This window comes from Zophobas morio, unplaced genomic scaffold, assembly GCF_036711695.1.
Source record: "Zophobas morio isolate AGI-343-1 ecotype UQ-CSIRO unplaced genomic scaffold, CSIRO_AGI_Zmor_V1 ptg000044l, whole genome shotgun sequence".
Taxonomy (NCBI): Eukaryota; Metazoa; Arthropoda; class Insecta; order Coleoptera; family Tenebrionidae; genus Zophobas; species Zophobas morio.
In genome coordinates, this window is record NW_026972149.1 from 7,999,553 (window position 1) to 8,018,482 (window position 18,930).

At 41.8% G+C, this 18,930-nt stretch overlaps 4 protein-coding genes across 5 annotated transcripts; 2 read left to right on the plus strand and 2 right to left on the minus strand.

Moving 5' to 3' along the window:
* The first annotated feature begins 626 nt into the window (after positions 1–626).
* Positions 627–6,195, plus strand: LOC135141299 (protein dispatched). 2 transcript variants are annotated; one of them, XM_064072280.1, is made up of 10 exons: positions 627–876; positions 933–1,188; positions 1,246–1,443; positions 1,495–1,645; positions 2,695–2,921; positions 2,972–3,154; positions 3,201–3,576; positions 3,624–3,819; positions 4,153–4,594; positions 4,645–6,195. In XM_064072280.1, the coding sequence occupies exons 2-10, from the start codon at positions 1,045–1,047 to the stop codon at positions 6,040–6,042; spliced, it is 3,315 nt and encodes a 1,104-aa protein (XP_063928350.1). In that variant the 5' UTR covers positions 627–876; positions 933–1,044; the 3' UTR covers positions 6,043–6,195. The 2 variants fall into 2 exon arrangements, with proteins under 2 accessions (XP_063928350.1, XP_063928351.1); XM_064072281.1 differs by having other exon boundaries at positions 2,782–2,921.
* A 482-nt stretch (positions 6,196–6,677) lies between these two features.
* On the plus strand, positions 6,678–8,349 carry LOC135141227 (retinol dehydrogenase 11-like). Its single transcript, XM_064072120.1, has 4 exons — positions 6,678–7,067; positions 7,115–7,477; positions 7,776–7,898; positions 7,947–8,349. The coding sequence occupies exons 1-4, from the start codon at positions 6,950–6,952 to the stop codon at positions 8,288–8,290; spliced, it is 948 nt and encodes a 315-aa protein (XP_063928190.1). The 5' UTR covers positions 6,678–6,949; the 3' UTR covers positions 8,291–8,349.
* Positions 8,350–8,655: 306 nt separating this feature from the next.
* On the minus strand, positions 8,656–14,364 carry LOC135141226 (protein BCL9 homolog). The gene is made up of 4 exons (XM_064072119.1): positions 12,380–14,364; positions 12,099–12,327; positions 10,827–11,017; positions 8,656–10,455 (listed from the first exon to the last, which is right to left on the minus strand). Exons 1-4 carry the CDS (start codon positions 13,953–13,955, stop codon positions 9,065–9,067), a joined length of 3,387 nt encoding a protein of 1,128 aa, XP_063928189.1. The 5' UTR covers positions 13,956–14,364; the 3' UTR covers positions 8,656–9,064.
* A 328-nt stretch (positions 14,365–14,692) lies between these two features.
* Positions 14,693–18,831, minus strand: LOC135141253 (isoleucine--tRNA ligase, cytoplasmic). The gene is made up of 4 exons (XM_064072180.1): positions 18,451–18,831; positions 18,096–18,403; positions 17,304–18,049; positions 14,693–17,253 (listed from the first exon to the last, which is right to left on the minus strand). Exons 1-4 carry the CDS (start codon positions 18,579–18,581, stop codon positions 14,803–14,805), a joined length of 3,636 nt encoding a protein of 1,211 aa, XP_063928250.1. The 5' UTR covers positions 18,582–18,831; the 3' UTR covers positions 14,693–14,802.
* Positions 18,832–18,930: the final 99 nt, after the last annotated feature.

Genomic DNA, 18,930 nt, shown 5'->3' on the forward strand with positions numbered 1-18,930 from the left:
GCTTAAATGGTGGAAAATTTCGTCGAAATTATTCCCTCAGTCTTGTATATATTTAGGCGTAGTATTGAGGAACGTCTAAGGGAATTTGTTTTTAATGTAATTTTCTTTCTTCTCAATTAAGCTAAAAAGCCCGTGCTTTTCCGAGCTTAAAAAGTCCATAAATAATAATGAGTTCGAGCTTAATAAATTGAATTATTTTGTTATGACTTAATAAAAAGGGAAGTAAACAGAGTCCTTGAGCCCGGAAAGTTAATAAGTCACGTTCGCCCTTAATGTAATAAGTGCCTCTCGGCTTATAAAATGCAAATACGGAGTAATGAAGTCAATCGATAATTTTTTGCCTGCGGTTTCCGCGTATAATTTATCAAGAGCGGTACATCCTTAAAATTTAAAATCAATACAGAAAAGCCGTTCGTCCAAGGAATAACCGGGATCTCGTTCCCGCCGACAATCCCGCGAACTGCCGCAGCTTGCCCAAGTGCACGGGTAGTAACCTTGACTTGTTGGTACAAAAGTGTAGCTGCGTCCTTGAAATATTGTATTTGTTTATAAACAGCTGACTTCCATCTCGGCCGTCCTTGAGAGCACGCGTCGATCGCACCGGCTCGTGCGCTCTCGGCGGTTTCCGGCGCGCGCTGCGGGGCCCGTTTCTCGGCGTTTACGCGACAAAGGTCGTTTTTCCGTGCTTTATTTACCCGGGAGGCGGCTCGTCGGTCATGTGGAATGTTTACTTGAGGCCGGTTTATTGGAAGTCTCTTCGTGGAATTGTTCTGCGTGAGCAAACGAAGTGGTCGATTTTTGTGGGTTAGTTTATCTGTTACCGCACCCGGCTGCCCGGACGAGCGATCCAGGGTGGCTTTGGCTACATGAAATAGGGTAATTGTTCGCCGCCGACTCGATAATTTGCTCTGTTGTTTAAAAAATTGTTTCAGCTCTAAAATGACAGTTTTTAATATATCCAGAACGGAGTTTTATAAATCAGAAGCAATTTTTCTACAAACGACTAAAAGCAATCGCAAATGGTAAATGGATTGAGCATTAAACATGAACTTGAACTGGTTCGCACACATTATCGTCCATCATCCATTTATTATTATATCAGCAGTGGCTGTTTTCTCTGGTACATGCCTCGTGATACCTTTTACACTCAAAACAAAACCCTTTCGAGATTTTTCTGACCCTAAAATGGTAAGTACCTTTTTATCATGACTTACTATTATTTTCGCTGTATTATTATTTTTTTAGGGCTTTACTACCAGAGGAACGACTATATCAAACCGATTGACTGCATGGAAAAACTTAGATGAATCAACTAAACCTTCAGGACAATTTGCCATTAACCCCAACGATATTTTGATAAGACGAAATCTAACGTTTTTTAAACCTAAAATTAAGAAAATTGGAAAAAAGAAGAAAAACGAACCAAAAAAAGATTTTTCTAAAGTACATTTTATCCAATCCCTCTGCTGCACTTAAATCATTCATTTGTTCTAGGTATATATAAATGAAGCAAGTAATAATCGCTCTGACAATAGTTACGAGAATAATAACTGGACAGCTTTAAAAAACATGTTGCTACCAAAACACGCTGAAAGTTTCGCCAGAAAAGCATTTGAACCTGATGGATTTCTCTGTGGTCATCCTGGTGAGCCAAATGTAGTTTCCCAGTGACTAGTTCCATTTTTTACCGCTTTTGCTTTGTATGTAGCCAGTATGTAGGTAACCTTATTATTGTTCTTTATTTCATACCCTAACCCACCTGTTTTTGTTAGAAATGTTATTGTATCATGCAGAATATCCGATCACTTAAAGTGGCCAAAAATTACCTGGTTCAAATTAAAAAAAAATCTAAAAGAACTAGGTATTAATAAATTGCCATGCCTCAAACTTTTTTATTTGTGGTTAAATATGGTCAAATATTCATTACTTTATAAATATTTTCAAAGTACCGCTCCCATATTTAACTTCTGACATCATTTTTGTATTGCAAGCTAATTTATGGACATCCTCAAGAAAACGGTAAACATGAAGGTCTAATTGTAAAATATATCTCATTTGAATTTCTTGAAGGGTCTATTATGTGATAAAATTGATTATAAGTGTCTTGCCATATAGTTGAAACGTTGGTAACAATGATGTGGCCCGAAAATACGAATTTTTTACTCTCACAAAACGCAAACAAATCACCATCTTGGCAAAAATGTAAACTATAATCAAAATGACGTTTTGGGTCATAACTGATAAATTTTTGTTTTTCTTTTGTACACTATTCAAAGTTGTAGTTCTTGTTTGGCGACATTCAAATACAAGGTCTCGGTTTTTTAAAGGAATCATAAAATTCAACTTTTACTATGCATATTGCGCATTAAATTAAAACATTTAATATAGGTTTACTATATATCTAAAAAATATGTATTTAAACGGGTAGGTATACAAGTACAGGTACAAAGCAACAGGTCTTTGTAACCATATCCAAGTGAAGTTAGAATTCTGAAAAAATAAAAACATGGTAGAAATTGTCATTGTGTTGATATTTCATTACGTCAAGACATTTCCAAGTATGTTGTCATCTGTCACATGAGCATAGCACAGAGGTCGGATGTTTTTGTACAGCTGTTGTGTAGTTATTGTTTTGTTGCAAAACCACGCTTTGCGGTTTAGGGCGCACTAACACTAGCCAGTATTTCCTTGTAGATGAACAATATGCTCATATAGTTTTAAAATCGAAAAATAGCGAGGACTTGTTCAATTTAAAGTCTTTGCTGGCTCTGTGTCGTATAGAGCACGAATTTATAGAGGCACACTCTTACAAAGATTTGTGTGTAACTAATAAGGATTACCATAAGAAGTGTTGTAAACCATGGTCTGTAGCAAATTATATAGCAATTTTACACAATAGAACATCGTGTTTAGCAATTACGGTAAGTGTGGAACGTTGGAAATCGTTTGAGTGTTCGCAACTTGATTATAGGAAGAAGATATTAACTCAACAAAATCGTTACTGATAAATTGTTCGCAATATTTTCATAAATTGAAACTTTCGCCAAACTGCGTTGACAAAGGTTACTGTGATGCACCTTCAGAATGTATTCGACACGACGCTGTTTTCAATGTACTTAATTTTTTAACTAGTACAACGTTTCTACCACCTAATGTAAGTTTGGAAAGTTTTGAGGCTATTTGTAAGAGTTGGGTTTCAGAATACTATCGAGGGTACAACGTTACAAGAAACAATGATATTCCTACCACTAGCATGTAGTACAGCAATGTTACCTTATTATCACGAAATCATTAAAATGGACTTAGAATATGAAGGCATATCAGTTGTAGCAATGGAATTTGGGATAAAAGATGTTTTATTTGACGAGTGCCTGTTGCGGGACGCTTGGTTCATGAGTTCCGGGGCTCTCTTTGTCTTACTATGTATGTGGCTATATACGGAATCATTGTTCCTGACTATCATGACAATAATCGCAATCATATTCTCACTGGGGATTTCGTATTTTATGTACATGCTCGTTTTTGAGCTAAGTTTCTTTCCATTCATGAATTTACTCGCCGTGATTGTCGCCATTGGTACGTTAACCCATCTACAAGAGAACATCACTAATTATACTTCATAGGTATTGGCGCAGACGACGCTTTCATATTTTGTAAAATTTGGCAAACCGTTAAAGAAGAAAAAAATAGTTCCATTGTCAAATTAATGGGTGATACTTTCCATCATGCGTTTATTTCTATGTTTGTTACATCTTTGACCACCGCTGCAGCTTTTTTAGCGTCATACGCAAGTTCAGTTACAGCCATTTGTTGTTTTAGGTATTACTCAACCACTACGATCTCAGCGTGCCGTGGCCATTCCATCCCGGTTTTTTTTTTTTTTGAGCACACTGAGATCCCAATTTTGTTTATTCTAGTTTAAGCTGAGTCTGAGTTGCGCTTGTGGTAAAAACGTTTCGGCAAACATTACTTTGTTAGATATTGTCGAAAAGTTTTTACTATGCTTTAATTTAAAACTCATATTGGGTCCATTCTTGCGTTTAAAAAATTCACAATCACGTAACACGAGGTGTACGACTCGGATGGAATGCACGCCTCCATGCATGTTGGTACTGCCGGTACTGATGTATGTTTTAATATTGTTATTTTTAGCATTTTCTCCGGAACCGCCGTAATCACAAACTTTTTCATGATGGTGACCTGGTTTCCCGCATGCGTTGTGATATGGGAACGCTCATGTTGTTCAAATGTTAATTTGGCAAAAAGTTGTTTAATGGCATGTTTACAACGTTGGTGTTGTTCAAAATTAATAAAACCGACGTGGAACTTGTCAACAACATGGCCGAAATGCTCATTTTTTGCAAAAATATGGAGCTCCAAAGAGCGTTTCTTGTTAGAAAGTGTTGTCAATTTCAGATATGTATGGTTGATCGTATTGTCCTTAATAGCTTTAATAAGTACGATCATAGTCTTGTACTATCCAAAGTTTCAACTACCAGATTCCTCCGCATTTCAATTGTTTGACAGTTCGCACCCGTTCGAGCAGTACGACTTTAAGTATAAGAATCACTTTTGGTTCAAGCGTGAAGAACGGGTGAGTATGGTGGCCATCGACCGGTTTCGTCGTTAACGTGTTTGTTGTAGAACAATTTGGAGACGGGTGTAAACTTCAAGCTTCCTTTAAGGTTCGTGTGGGGCGTGCTTCCTGTGGACAACGGCGATCATTTGAATCCTGAGAGCTTGGGTAAACTGGTACTGGACCCGGAATTTGATATATCGCAACCCGAGTCGCAGGAGTGGCTGTTGAAATTTTGTCGCCACCTCCACCGTCAGCCGTTTTTCCAACCGACGTTTGGTCCGCTTCTTCCTAACTGTTTCATTGAAACGTTCATGAAGTCGATGCAGAGGGACTGCGTTGATGCGTTCTCGTCGAGAGATCACTCGCCGTGTTGCAGAACGTCCAAGTTCCCGTATAACAGCAGCGTTTTTTACGAATGCATCGTCGAAGAAATGGCCCAAATTTACGAGACACCTGATCAGTATTTGATACCTGGAATGGCCGGTCCTAAATTTTCTAAAGACCAATTTCCGACAATAAAAGCTGTTATCGTAGAGTATGATAGTAGTTATAGTTATTCAATGTCTTATGAATATATGCATGATTTTTTCACGAAAGTGGAGAATTGGATGGTCGAGGAAATGAAGAGCGCTCCGAAAACCATGCAGAACGGATGGTTTATTAGCGAGTTGGAGTTCTATGACCTGCAGAGAGAATTATCGGAAAATACTATATTAGCAATTATAGTGTCAATGGGATTAGCTTTAATAGTCTTGCTTCTATCAACATTGAATATTTTGACAAGTTTATATGCGATTTTAACTATAACATGCAGTATTTTTGTAACTGTTGCTGTATTAGTTTTGTTAGGATGGAAGTTGAACATTTTGGAGTCTATAACTGTGTCTACAGCTATAGGTCTTACTGTAGATTTTAGTTTACATTACACTGTGAATTATAGATTATGTCCGCACGCAATGGCGGACGAGCGTATAGCTGCTACAAAGTACGCATTATCCTATATGGCAGGACCTGTATTGATGGCAGCTTTAACCACCGGCGCCGCCGGAGTTTTCATGATGCCCTCATTAATCTTGCCGTACATACAGATTGGAAAATTCCTTGTAACTGTAATGAGTGTTAGTTGGATATATGCCACATTCCATCTGGGAGCCATGTTGGCCATTATTGGACCCCAGAATCAATTCGGCCAATTCCACTATTCCAAGCTTAGTTGTTGTCCTTCCAGTAAATCAAAGACGTCCTCTAGCGAGAGAAATCGTCCTGTTAACTCCTCTCTCTCAGACACTCACGAATTAGATTCGTTAACTTGCAAGAGTGGAGTTCGGCCTATCCCTAGGGCTCTACAAAGATCCTTAAGTAGTGGCGGTGCTGGCAAAAATAACCAAAACAGATATGTTTTTACAGATCAATCACCTTCTGCTACCAGCGCCATTACTATCATCATGGCCGATGACAATTAAATGTAACATTAGGACTAAATGTTCTGTGATATACTCTGTATTTCTTTTTTATTTTTATTTGGATTTATTACATAAATGCTCTTTCAACAACTATCATTTACCTTTGTTCAAATGGCATTTAAGTAACAAATATATACATATATAGAGACTTTACCGCAACTTTTTTTTAAACACCTCAGACTTCGTAAAGCTTCGACAGTCCTCCTCAAAAACTCGAGCTACAAATGATTTTGCAAGGGGTTTTACAGTACCATTTGCAAAAAAAAAGATTGCGACCAAAAAAAAGCATTAATTTAATTATTTTCAAGGCTGTAAGGTACTTTGTGAGCTTTTACGTATTAACATTAATCGAATCGCTTAAAAAATATATACGTAAATGATACAAAACTGGTTTGATAATTTGTTTGTCGATCATTGTATTAAATTAATACAATATCCTTGACTTGTACCTATTTTTTTTCCGGTATGATGACAAAATACGCTTGTTCCAAGCCAACGATTATCTCTTTACTTACTCTTCTTACACGATCTTGTCCATCACCGTGTGAACATCAGTTTCACCAACTTTCACATAGCTGGGACAATGACCGTAAAGATTATTTTACGAAAGACACAATTCAGTGAGTGGAAATTCGTCAAACATACATATCGAAGTAAAAAAAAATCGTTATACAGTATTTTGTTGATTATTTTCGTCTACGTTCATTTAACTTGACCTCCATATATTAGTTTATGCTCAAATACCACCTATACATTCGGTTCCGCTAACTTTGTAGGTATTGAAGAGCAAATTAAATTTTCATTTGATACGGACAGTTTCAAACCCAGTCACTCCAATAACCAGCTTATATACCGCGTACTAGAAGAACAAGAGTCAGTCGGAATCCAATAACCACATATACACAGCATGGGTTTGTTTAGTGCAAAATGTGTGTCAAAGGCCCGTTTAGAAGGTAAAACCGCGGTCGTAACTGGCGCGAATACCGGAATCGGAAAAGAAACAGCAAAAGATTTTTTTAAACGAGGTAATACTGTATTACTTAAAATTCCGTTAAATTAGTCGACATTTTAGGGGCTCGAGTGATCGTCGCTTGCAGAAATTTAGACACTGCAAACGCAGCAGTCGAAGAGATCAAAAAACAATGCTCCAATGATGAACAACTGGGTCAATTACAAGTCGCAAAATTAGATTTGAGTAGTTTGAGTTCAGTTCGACTTTTTGCGAAGGCGCTCCTGGAATCCGAAAATAGAATCGACTTGCTAGTAAACAACGCAGGAGTTATGATGTGTCCCAGAAGTAGGACGGAGGATGGTTTTGAGATGCAACTGGGAACAAACCACTTAGGGCACTTTTTACTAACTATGTTGCTACTGCCCAAAATATGCGAAAGTACCCCCGCAAGGATCGTAAATGTGGCGTCCTCTATGCATATGTGTTCGTATACAAACATTAATCAAAATTATAATCAATTTTACAACGACGCCGCCGGCACAAAAATTGTGGGATTACGCATATTTGTTATTTTAATTATTATAAGCTAGTCAACATTCTTAAGTTGGCCCTGGGTTATCTTAATTGCCAATAGGCAACGACGCAAAACAATTTGTCCATCTGGCGCCAACTTGAGGTCACTTTTTGTTTTTCTTCTTCTTTTTTTTTTTAATATCAACAAATTTGACACTAGCAACAAAACAATTTCAAATATTACCATAAAAATACAAACATTTTTCAGTCGGGCACATCGATTTTGATGATTTACACTGGGACAAACGCAGATATAGCGCTAAGGGAGCATATTCGCAAAGTAAACTAGCGAACATCTTATTCACTGCAGAATTGGCAAGAAAATTAGACGGTAACGTGATAAATAACCTAATTAACAAAATGACGTGTTTGCTTCTAGAGGCTAACGTGAAAGGAGTGACGGTGTATTCTTTGCATCCCGGTGCTATTGCCACCGAGTTAGGTCGTCATTTGGACGTTGTTTATTTTCCGGGGCTTCGATGGATGTTCCGAAATATCTTTAAGTTTTTTCTAAAAACACCTGAGCAAGGTGCCCAAACGACGATTTACTGCTCGGTTGATGAAAAATGTGCTAACGAAACAGGACTGTATTATTCAGAATGTGCAGTAGCTAGCGTGTTCCAACATGCGAAAAACGTCAAAGATGCTGAGCGGCTTTGGAAAGCGAGCTTAACGCTTGTAGGACTTGGGGAAGATTATAATCCGTTTGAAGCGATCCATTAGGGTGGAATTTATTACGTATGGTGTATTTCAGCATATTCAAATAAAGGTTGTGTGTGTTAGGATCTATTTTAATGTAGTCGGCGATTGGATTCCGTCGTACTTCAAACTATTGTTTACCTTGGGACATCCGCTGCATCGTAATGGCAGCTTTGTTTACTTGGCCACTTTCTGTTTTTTTTATTTCACGAAATGCATTATGATCATAAACTGAATAGGTTGCTTGAATTGATAATCAAGAATCCAGTTTCATGGGAGGTGCGGAGGTACATTCCGGTTCTTATGTTGAATTTCTCGTCTGATTAGTCTCGATTTGGATTTGCTATTGCCTTCTGATGGTAGAACGTTGGCGAAATAAAAAAAAGAAGGATATATAATATAGAATTTTATTGTTATCATTTCATTCATGATTACTCATAAAATGTACAATAAAATGAATAACAGATGGATAGAAACAAATTATATGAGCAATAGTGAAATCTCTGTCATAAAAAGGACCAAGCAAGTCCAACACTTAAATGATTACTCTAAAGTCTTTCTAGTTTATGGCAAATATACAAATCCAGAATAGCGTAAGTATTCAGGTGAATAGAGCCCGTAGGGGCAGGCAGCTTTGTACATGAACAGTGGATGCCAACCCTTAACTGCACTTGAATTCGATGCGTACACACGAAAATGTACAAAATTAACTCACGTAGTTATTATTGCCAGATTACTCATTAGTAATATCAAAAATAAACCAAAATACTCTGTTACACACGCTCAGCACCACAATTGCTATTTAGGATTAAAGTAGGGCGGCTGTTGGGTGTGCGGTGGCCCGGGCCCCGGTCCCATCGCCTGCCCTCCCATCTGGCTCCTCGTCCCTGTCGCATACAACTGCTGCTGGAAATTATGGTACTGCTGCGCGTAGTTAGGATCTGAAGTACTCGGCCCTACGAACGGCGAATTCTTGAACGTGTTGTTCTGCCCCATCGACGGCGGCAGTGGCTGACTGGCGTCGGGCGCCATCCCCATCGGGCTGCCCTTCGGGCCGCTGACGAACATCTGGGCGTTCGGGTTGCCCATGCCCGGGGCCGGGTTGAACATCTCCGGCCCCCCAGGGGCCGGCCCGTTGAAACCCATCTGCGGCATGCGCATCATGCCCGGGGGCCGCATCGGGCCCCGCATCATCGGTAGCATGCCACCCGGCATGCCCATGCCGCCGGCCATCATCGGACCGGCGCCGTTGCCCATCGGCCCGCCCATCATCGGATCGGGCTGCATCGGCCCGTCCATGTGGGCCATGTGCGGCGGCATCGGTCCGCCCGGGCCCTGCATCGGCCCGTTGTTCGGGAAGTACTGCAGGTTCTGCGTCGGCATCTTCGAGTCCATGTTGGAGAGCGGGTTCGCGAAGCGCTGCAGGAAGTCGAGACTAGGTGGCCCCCGCGGTCCCGGCGCACTGCCAACCTGCGGTTTCGCGGGGAGGTATTGTATCGTGTTGGGGGCGTTGGGCTTGACCTGCACGTTGGCGCCGTTGTAGGGGTTCGGCCCCGGCGGGCGGCCCATCATCCTCGGCATAGGCATGTGGTTGGGAAAGGCACCTGGCAGTTTTGGCGAGAGAGAGCGGATGGGGGCCATCGGCGAGTTCGGGTGGAAGCCGTGCGGTGGCCCCTGCATGCCCATGCCCATCATCCCCGGACCCTGGTCCATGTCGGGCATGTTGTGGCAGGCGCCCATCTCCATCATCTGCATCGACGGCGACCCGAAGTTCATCATGCCCGGGCCCTGGTTGCCTTGCCCGTTGAGGGAGCTCGCCACGCTGTTCGTCAACTGCTGGCTCATCTGCGCCAACGACGATATGGGGTCGAAATGAGACACTTTCGCGTTGCCCGACATCGTACTCGTGCAGTTAGGGTTAAGCGGCACGTTGTCGCCCCGCGCACAATAATTCGGAAGTTCTAGCGGGCTGGGCTTGCCCGACGGCGACACGTTCACGAAACCTCCCCCCATTTTAGCACCTGGAGAAGCGTTCGGGCCCGGAAAACGAGGAACGTCCATCATGTGAGGACTCGGAGTAGGAAACAGGTCGCCTTTCAGCGGGTCCGAAGTCGGACCGGGGGCTGTCTGCGGGCTCATCCCGGGCGCTGAAGTCGGCCCAGGACCGGTAAGTCTCTGAGATTTATCACCTGACAAAACCATAACCAACATTTAATAAAAACACACATATGGTTGACTCTCTAGCCGCAAACTACCCAACTGCTACCAAAAAGACAACGCAACGCAAATTTGTAAGCTTAAAAAGAAACGAAAACGATGATCTTAAGTAATGCAGAAAGGCACAACTGATCCATAATTAAATCATATATTCTACGTCGACGCACCCAACATAACCGTAAGCACGACCTAACAGTGGTTTATACCCACCAGAATATTAGATTAATTATAACCAAAACCAAAAATGGAACGCATCCACGGTTCCTTCCCTTCATTTTTCAAATATTTACTTCTTAATTGCGTTTTCCTGAGGTTTATTACAAAATCAACTACAAGCAATTACCTGTTGATGAAGTCGAAGGCGTATGAGGACTCGGTATTTGAAACCGGCACCCTTCAGAAGAAACGCCAGGCGTAGGAGGAAATCTAGGTCCGACATCTACAGATGTAGGAGTGTTGGGTCCTGATATTCTAGTGTGAGGAAGATCCGATGTATTGCCCGGGAATCCACTGTCAAGGGTTGTTGGCAAAATACTATAATACAAAACCATTATCAGCAACCAGTTGACAAGGAACACTATTATACTATCTAAACCTAACTAATTGCAGTAAACAACTTCAAGAGTTAGTTTTAATGTGTAGTCTGCAACAATATTGTCTCCAGTTTGTGTTAGTAACATACACCAGCGTTTGCTGACAAGATAAGAAACTTCAACAGGTAAAACTTAAGTTTAAAACAGTGGCGTTCTTAAATTTTTAACGTTAGAGGCTTCTTATGACCTTTTATTTCAAGAATGTAATAGTTTACTTTCCCTTTGGAAGCGTAAACATAAATAAACTTGATCTGACATGATATCTTTACTTAATTTAGCTTCAAAGGAATTACTAAATGAAACATCAATCAAGTTACATATGTCACTGAACTGTCATGTCATTCGTTCACGAATGTTACACAATCTACTTACTAAGATGAACAGTGTTATTTATATATGCGGATAGTAAAAAAGAATCTAAATTCCAAGTTTTTCCAAATTGAAAAATATTATTATTGATGTCATAGAGCAGAGGCAAGAACCTATTATGCTCGACTCGAGGAACCCTGTACTGGGAGCTGTTATTCACTACCATCTCTATTAAGGGGGTGCTCGAACGACGGCTGGAACATCTATATACATATACTTTTTTTTTTTAAGATCCGTCAGGTGGTTGTATAGTTTATTATTGTCTGAAACTTTTAAAATATTTCTATATATTTTTCCAATACCAATCATATCTTTGAGATGTAAATGTTTTAGTACAAATGCCCAATGAGTGTTACTAGAAATTCATTAGATTTGTTAAAAAAAAAAACAGACATCCCATTACATTGTACTTCAACAATTGTGTGAAGCACTTAACCTCACTTTTTGAACGTAAAGGTGACCAAATTAAAAAAAAATTAAATAAACGTAGACTACTACAATGTCTGTTATGAGAATAAAACTAGTTATTATTGGATAAAATTTCAAATTCCGTAATCTTCCTTTATGTTTTCATCATATTTGTAACAGTTTTGATGCTACAAATATAATGTCTTTCTGTTATTGTTACTGTTATTACTATTGTTTTTTCTTACGGAGGAGAAATCATGTTTCGCTCTTTAAGACTTGTATTTGGTTGTTTTTGTATAATGAGTTCCTGCCCTTCGAATGCGTTGAGGTACTGAATTTGTTGCGGCGAGGGAACAGGCATGAGATTAGGCTCCTTAGCCCCGGCAGTTGGGGTGGTCGAACAAGAAGTCGTCGAAGTGTTCATTTGTTTTTGTTGTGCCATTGACTGGAGGGTGCGCCCAAACATTCCATCAACTGCGGAAAAAACGAGATTAGAGTCGATCGTCCGGCGCGAGATCCAACAAACCTGAAGACTGATGGGTCGATGTGGGTTCGGTGTTACTGCTATTTACACTGGGAGACAGATGTGACGAGACGGGCGTGCCGGGGTTGCTGTGGTTGTGCCGCGGGGCGGAGGGCGAGTCTTGGGAGGTGGGGCTCTGGCCGGTGCTCACGTGTCTGGTGAGCCCGAACTGGCGATTAGGGTCGGCGGGCGAGTTGAGGGCGGAGGACGCCCGGGGCGAGGGCAGCGACAGGTTGGAGGTGGGGTTATTGGGCGAGGCGGGGCTGGGGCTCTGCAGCGCGATCGGCACGCTGGCCGAGCGCGGGGTCTGGTGGTACGGCGGAGGCGGTCCCTGGAGGCGGGGCCCGGCGGCGGGCATGCCGCGCGGGCCGGGTCCGCCGGGGCCCGAACAGGGGGCGCCGGAACTTACGGGGCCGATGGGCACCGGGCCCCCGGGCCGGTCCGGCTTCGGCTTCCGCTCGTCGAACTGGTGCATCTTCAGCCACTCAAGCTGGCTGCTCATGAGCTGGGCGCCCGGGGGCGCCGGCCCCCCGGGCATCATGCCGTGGGGCAGGTCTATGGCACTTGCGTTTCCCGGGGGCGGCTGCCCCTCCATCGCTTGGTTCTCGGGGAAGAGCATCTGCTGCATCTTCCGGATGGTCGCCAGCTGCTCCTCGCGGTGCTGCCGCTGCTGGGGCGTGAGGTTCTCATCAGGCACTTTGACACCCTGCAGAGAGGGTTGAACGTTTGAGAGGGAGGGACTGCACGCGTCCATGTCGGGCCCCACGTCGGGCAGACCGTTGCTGACGCCTTCGAGTCCTTCGAGATGATGATTGTTCTTCTGATCCCACGGTAAGTCAGCGTCGCCCAACCCGATCTCGTCGAGACCGTCCGGACCGAGGAAATTGTCAATGGAAGGTTGGCTCTTGGGGCCCAAACCGGGGCTGCGAGTGCAGCCCTTGTTCTTCATCATGGCGAGATTGTTCAGCCACTGCGCGGGGTTTTGGCGGGTGAACTGGTTCACTTTGAGGGGGTTCTTCTCCAGGTACTTTTTAGTGGCCGGCTGGGCGCAATGGTAAGCGATGATTGTCGCGTACCGGCCCTGCAGCACCTCGTCGGCGCCGTTGTTGGCCATGTTCGTCGAAAAGACGAATATCTGGCTCTGCTGCTGCATGTATTGCACTTCCATGCCGCCAGGTTGCTTGTTGATGACGTTGCTGGCCAGGGGCTGCACTCCGTCGGGGGGCGTAGGATGCGGGGGCGGGCCGGACAGCCCCAGCGCGAAGGCGTCTCCGGGCAGATCGTTGTCAATGCATTCTTCTGTTTTCAGCGTCAAGTTAGCCGGATCTGCAACCGATGTGGCTTCCTCGCCTTCGGTCTTCCTCTCGGCCCCGGCCTGTAGAGAGCCTGTATTCGTGGAGCCGATGATGCCCCCGTTTTTGGTGACAGGACGGCCGGGTTCCTTCTTGACCGCACAGTTACTGCCCGCTGCTTCATCTTCTTTCTTAATCCGAACATCTGTACTCGGAGCTTCTTTGTCGGAACTCCCGGGCTCCTCCTTCACGCTTTCCGACCCTTTCTCGTGCTTTTCTTTGATCATTTCGTATTTTTATCACATACCCCTTCCTTTCATGCTGTACACACACTAACACTGCACTTGTATCATGTCCAAAACCGCGCTAAGTCCTCTATTCGAGCACTAACATTTATTTTGAACCATTTCGTTTATTGGAAATCCACTAAATTATCTTTCATATCACATATGTTCTAATGTTTTTATTTGCATTCCATCATTTTTTATTTTCATCTCTTAACCAAATTTGAAGAGACGCATACAAGGTGTTCTGGCCCTTCTTACCATTGCACAACCACTAAAAATGGAAGATTTTAATCCTCTGCTACCGTATATTTCTAATGACATGTATGATTGTTATAATTTTAACATTTAGACCATAATAAAAACTTTTAACAAAAATCTCACATCACAAAATGCCAAACTGTCCACACGCGTTGCTACCAACATTGACATTTTTCACTAAATTTTAAATGTCAAATGTCACTAAATAGCAGCACCATTTTCAAAAATCTTCCGCGATCTGTACCTTAATTAAACACGATTAAAAGAAAAAAGCAAATCGATTCGACTTTTTATTTGCAAACAAACAAACGGAGAAAAATAAAACACCCAAAAACAAAGGAAGCGCCAAATTTAATATCTACCTCTGAACCTTTATTAACGACTTTAAAATACGACATACATTCCTCGCAAATATCAGATTACTTTTTATCTTAATTGAAATTTATCTCATAAGATTGTTTCCACGAAATTAAAGCACATACAATTAATTTTTTTTATTGAAAGTCGACGAAAATACAAATATAAATAATGAAACTCAACGCAAATTCTGCAAAAATCAAAACAAAAATTACAAAATGACAATCATAAATTATTTGACTTCTTTAGCAACCTTCACCCACTGGTTGATAATATCTTTACAATCCTTCTCGCTCAAATTTTCCACGCCTGCAGGATTCTCCAGAATCAGAGTTCCGCTAACGTTTTGTTCCACGAAATTAAATACTTTACAAAACGGTAATTCGTCAACTTCAGGCAACTCGGTTTCTTTATTTACAGGCACGACAAAAATCGTTCGTCCTGACAAAGTCTGCAAATCCTGCTCGTTCACTTCCTTTCCGTTGTTTTTCAGCAACTTGCAGTTATCAATTCCAAACAAACGAAAAACGGACGAACGCAACTCTTGGAGTGTCACTGGGCTATTTCCTATTTCCAATAGTGCTAAAGCTTTGGTGGCGCCCTTACAAAATCTAGCTTCAACACCGACCAGCTGAATATTTACCCATTTACTGGTAGGTATTATCACGTCTACATGTTTAGTCAAAACCAACTGCAAGCTACAATTCTTCAACTGTTGAGAATCTTCAATTATTAAATTATCAGAACCTTGTTTTTCGTCGAGAGGTTTGAACGACGCTTTTATAGTATTCTCGATAAATTCGGCGTAAGATTTAGCGACTCTATCAATATCACCAGTGGCTTTATAGAATACTGATATTTGATCTGTGGGTACAAGATGGGCTTTCTTTCGCAATTTCTGAATACGATTTATTATTTCCCTAGCTGTACCTTCGTCCTGCATTGAACTATCTGGAGTTACATCCAAAAGAATGAGAACATCGTTATCGCTGTTTACTTCATACTGACTAGTGCTGATACTCTCAGACTTGAAGATCAATCTGACCTCAGATATATCAATACGTTGACCCGCGACTACGCGATATCCAGCTTTAACCATTTCGTTAATTTCGACATCAGTCAAAGCTTGGATTGCCGCAGTAACTACTTTAAGTTCTTGTTTGAGCCTCGCTCCTAAAATTTTATAATCAGGCTCTGCTCTTAGAGTGATTCCATATTTGCTCTTATCAGTTGTGGTATTAATAGTACGGACGTTAAGTTCAAGATGGATGTAGTCTTTCAAAGATAGTATGTCTGAGATGTATTGAGGATCCTGATGGACTACTATGACTTCCGGTAGCGGATACTTAATTGGGATGGTCTTTCTATCACGGAGTACTCGTCCCAGTTCTATAACACTTTGCATTCTAGCAACTGCTCTTTCTATATCTTTGTTTATAAGAGAGTTATTGGGCGTTGGTAGCATCAAATAATGGACACTATCAGCTGATGTTTTCATCAATTTCTTCAAATATTGATACATGGTTTCTGATAGGAAAGGCGAAAATGGTGCCATCATTTTTACGATGTTTAGTAGAACCTCAAATAGAGTTAGAAGAGCGGTCTTACAATCATCCACTCCGCCGTCGCCCTTTAGACGTTTTCTATTCATTCTCACGTACCAATTGGTTAAGTAATCTATAAATTTGGTGAGTCTAGGAACAACAGTGTATAGATGGTAAAGACCCATTTCCTTGCGTACGTAGTCTAGTAACGACTGGGTGAAAGAAAGTATCCACTGATCCATTATATTAGTGGGAGTAAAACTCCCTTCAACGTAATAAAACGGTTGATTCTGCTCTTGCACGAAACTCTCTACATTCTGTAGAAGGAAACGGAACGCATTATACCAAGGTAGGAATACATCTTTCAGAACATCACGCACTCCTTCCTCTTTAAATCTCAAGTTTTCGGCACGTACTACCGGTGAATTAATTAAGTACAGACGCAAAGCGTCTGCGCCGTACTTCGAAACTACGTCCAAAGGATCTGGGTAGTTTTTCTTTCTTTTGGACATCTTTTGACCATCACTTGCCAAAATCAACCCGTTAGCAATCAAATTTTTGAATGGTGCTTTACCAAACAACGCTGTTGATATTACAAGAAGAGTATAGAACCACCCTCTGGTCTGGTCTATACCTTCTGCTATAAAATCAGCAGGGAAGTACTCTTCAAATTCTTTTACAAATTCGAAAGGGTAGTGTTTTTGCGCGTAAGGCATAGAGCCCGACTCAAACCAACAATCAAATACTTCTGGTACTCGTTTCAGTGGGGGATTGCCGGGGATTTTCGACGGAATTTCCAAATGGTCAATGCTTTCTCTATGCAGGTCAGTGATCTTCTGACCAGTTAACTCCTCTAGTTCCGCAATGCTGCCAATACAAAGAATTTCGTCCCCTTTTGGTGAGATCCATATAGGTATAGGGGTACCCCAATACCGGTTTCTACTAATAGCCCAATCCCTCGCTTCACGCAACCAGTTACCAAAACGCTTGTCTTTAACAAAATCGGGTACCCAGTAGGTGTCAGAGCTAGCTTTTTGCAGTTCTTCCGTCATATGTTCAACTCGAACGAACCATGATGGTACCGACCGGTAAATCAACGGAGTGTCAGAGCGCCAACAGAATGGATAGCTGTGCTTAATCTGTAAAACACAACTCAGAAAAGTGTTACCAACATCCTAAATTCCAATACCTGCGATTGGTGAACTAAACGACCGCTTGCTTTCAATTGTGCGATGATTTTCTTGTCGGCGTCTTTGACGTATAAACCTTCAAAATCCACAACGGGTTTGACAAATCTACCACTGGCGTCTACAGGACAGACTGGTTCTTGATCCTTGGTGATAATACCGGCATTCAGGCAAACGCGGTAATCGTCCTCGCCGAAATACGGAGCTTGGTGGACAACGCCAGTACCGGATTCCGCGGTTACATAATCGTCGTTCAATACTTGAAAACCTTTATCTTTTAAGTGTGCAAAGAAGGGGAATGGGGGTATATATCGCAACCCTTTTAATTCTTTCCCAGGGAATGTGTTCAAGATTTTGTAGTCTTCAGGTGGGAAAATTGTTTCTATTCTAGATTCAAGCATGATGTAGCGTTTGCCGGTGCTAACTTGTTCGAAAAGTGCGTATTGAAGGGCTGCATTAACGCAAGCTGTTAGATTACTGGGGAGAGTCCATGGAGTTGTGGTCCACACGAGAAGAGAAGCGCCATCTTTGTGACCAACTATGGGTAGACTAACGGTGACAGCGGGATCCACGACGTCTTTATAATTCTGACCAGACTCAAAATTTGACAAAGGGGTGTTGCATGTTGTAGAGTACGGCATGACTTTGTTTCCTTGGTACACTAGACCTTTTAAGTACAATTGCTTGAAAACCCACCACACGGATTCCATGAATGAGGGATACAAAGTCTTGTAGTCGTTTTTAAAATCTACAACCCAGTATTACTAAATGGAAAATAAAAATCACCAAATTACCAATCCATCGTCCAATACGTCCTATAATGATTTCCCACTCTCTTGCATAGCGCATCACGATTTTCCTGCACTCGGCGTTGTATTTGTCAATACCCATCTTCATTACATCATCCGGGCCTTTAATATCTAAAGCCTTGTCAATTTCATATTCTACAGGCAAACCGTGACAATCCCACCCAAATCTTCTTTCTACGTGGAAACCCTGTTGGTGGGAATAGCGTGTCACCACATCCTTGATCGTTCCAGCAAGAATGTGCCCATAATGCGGCAAACCGGTCGCAAATGGTGGTCCGTCGTAGAAAGAAAATCTAAAAAAAGTTCAGTATTTGTGTCACCATTTCGTTGTTTCTCCTACCTGGGTTTTCCTTTAGACTGTTTCAAACATGTCTCAAACACGTCGATTTCCTTCCAATATTTTATGATTTTTTCCTCTTCTTCGGAAAAGTTGATGGTTTCCGGGACACGTGGGATTTCTTGCACCGGCATGTCGATAATTTGTTTGCTAAATATACGTATTACACCTGTTTTTTATAAGTTAACATATCACATATTTTCCGCACTCATGGTGCATCGAACACAACCTCAAAATTTGCGGATGATGCAATGGTGCCAACACAGCGACACGTCGGGATACTGGGGCAAACTGGAAATCCCTAACTCGGAACACATAAAAGGTTTTATCAAAATTAGCTGTTAAGCCGGAAAAATTAATTTAGATTCGCAGCTTTATGGTTGTAAAGGTATTTATTGCAGGTGTTTTATACCTGGCGGAGCGATTTATCTGGATGTTATCAATTTCTGATTTAATGTGGTGAAATAAAAATGATGCAATTTG

Bases quoted from the DNA above. Each gene is read 5' to 3' on its own strand.
- LOC135141227 (XM_064072120.1), top strand. From the start codon at position 6,950: ATGGGTTTGTTTAGTGCAAAATGTGTGTCAAAGGCCCGTTTAGAAGGT. The intron at 7,068-7,114 runs GTAATACTGTAT...TCGACATTTTAG, and splicing joins AAAAGATTTTTTTAAACGAG to GGGCTCGAGTGATCGTCGCT. The intron at 7,478-7,775 runs GTTCGTATACAA...AACATTTTTCAG, and splicing joins GGCGTCCTCTATGCATATGT to TCGGGCACATCGATTTTGAT.
- LOC135141299 (XM_064072280.1), top strand. From the start codon at position 1,045: ATGAACTTGAACTGGTTCGCACACATTATCGTCCATCATCCATTTATT. The intron at 3,577-3,623 runs GTACGTTAACCC...TATACTTCATAG, and splicing joins CGCCGTGATTGTCGCCATTG to GTATTGGCGCAGACGACGCT. The intron at 4,595-4,644 runs GTGAGTATGGTG...TGTTTGTTGTAG, and splicing joins GGTTCAAGCGTGAAGAACGG to AACAATTTGGAGACGGGTGT.
- LOC135141253 (XM_064072180.1), bottom strand. From the start codon at position 18,581: ATGCCGGTGCAAGAAATCCCACGTGTCCCGGAAACCATCAACTTTTCC. The intron at 18,050-18,095 runs GTAATTTGGTGA...ACTGGGTTGTAG, and splicing joins ACGTATTGGACGATGGATTG to ATTTTAAAAACGACTACAAG. The intron at 17,254-17,303 runs GTATTGGAATTT...TGTGTTTTACAG, and splicing joins GTTTAGTTCACCAATCGCAG to ATTAAGCACAGCTATCCATT.
- LOC135141226 (XM_064072119.1), bottom strand. From the start codon at position 13,955: ATGATCAAAGAAAAGCACGAGAAAGGGTCGGAAAGCGTGAAGGAGGAG. The intron at 12,328-12,379 runs GTTTGTTGGATC...TTTTTTCCGCAG, and splicing joins ATCGACCCATCAGTCTTCAG to TTGATGGAATGTTTGGGCGC. The intron at 10,456-10,826 runs GTAATTGCTTGT...TGGTTTTGTCAG, and splicing joins GCCTTCGACTTCATCAACAG to GTGATAAATCTCAGAGACTT.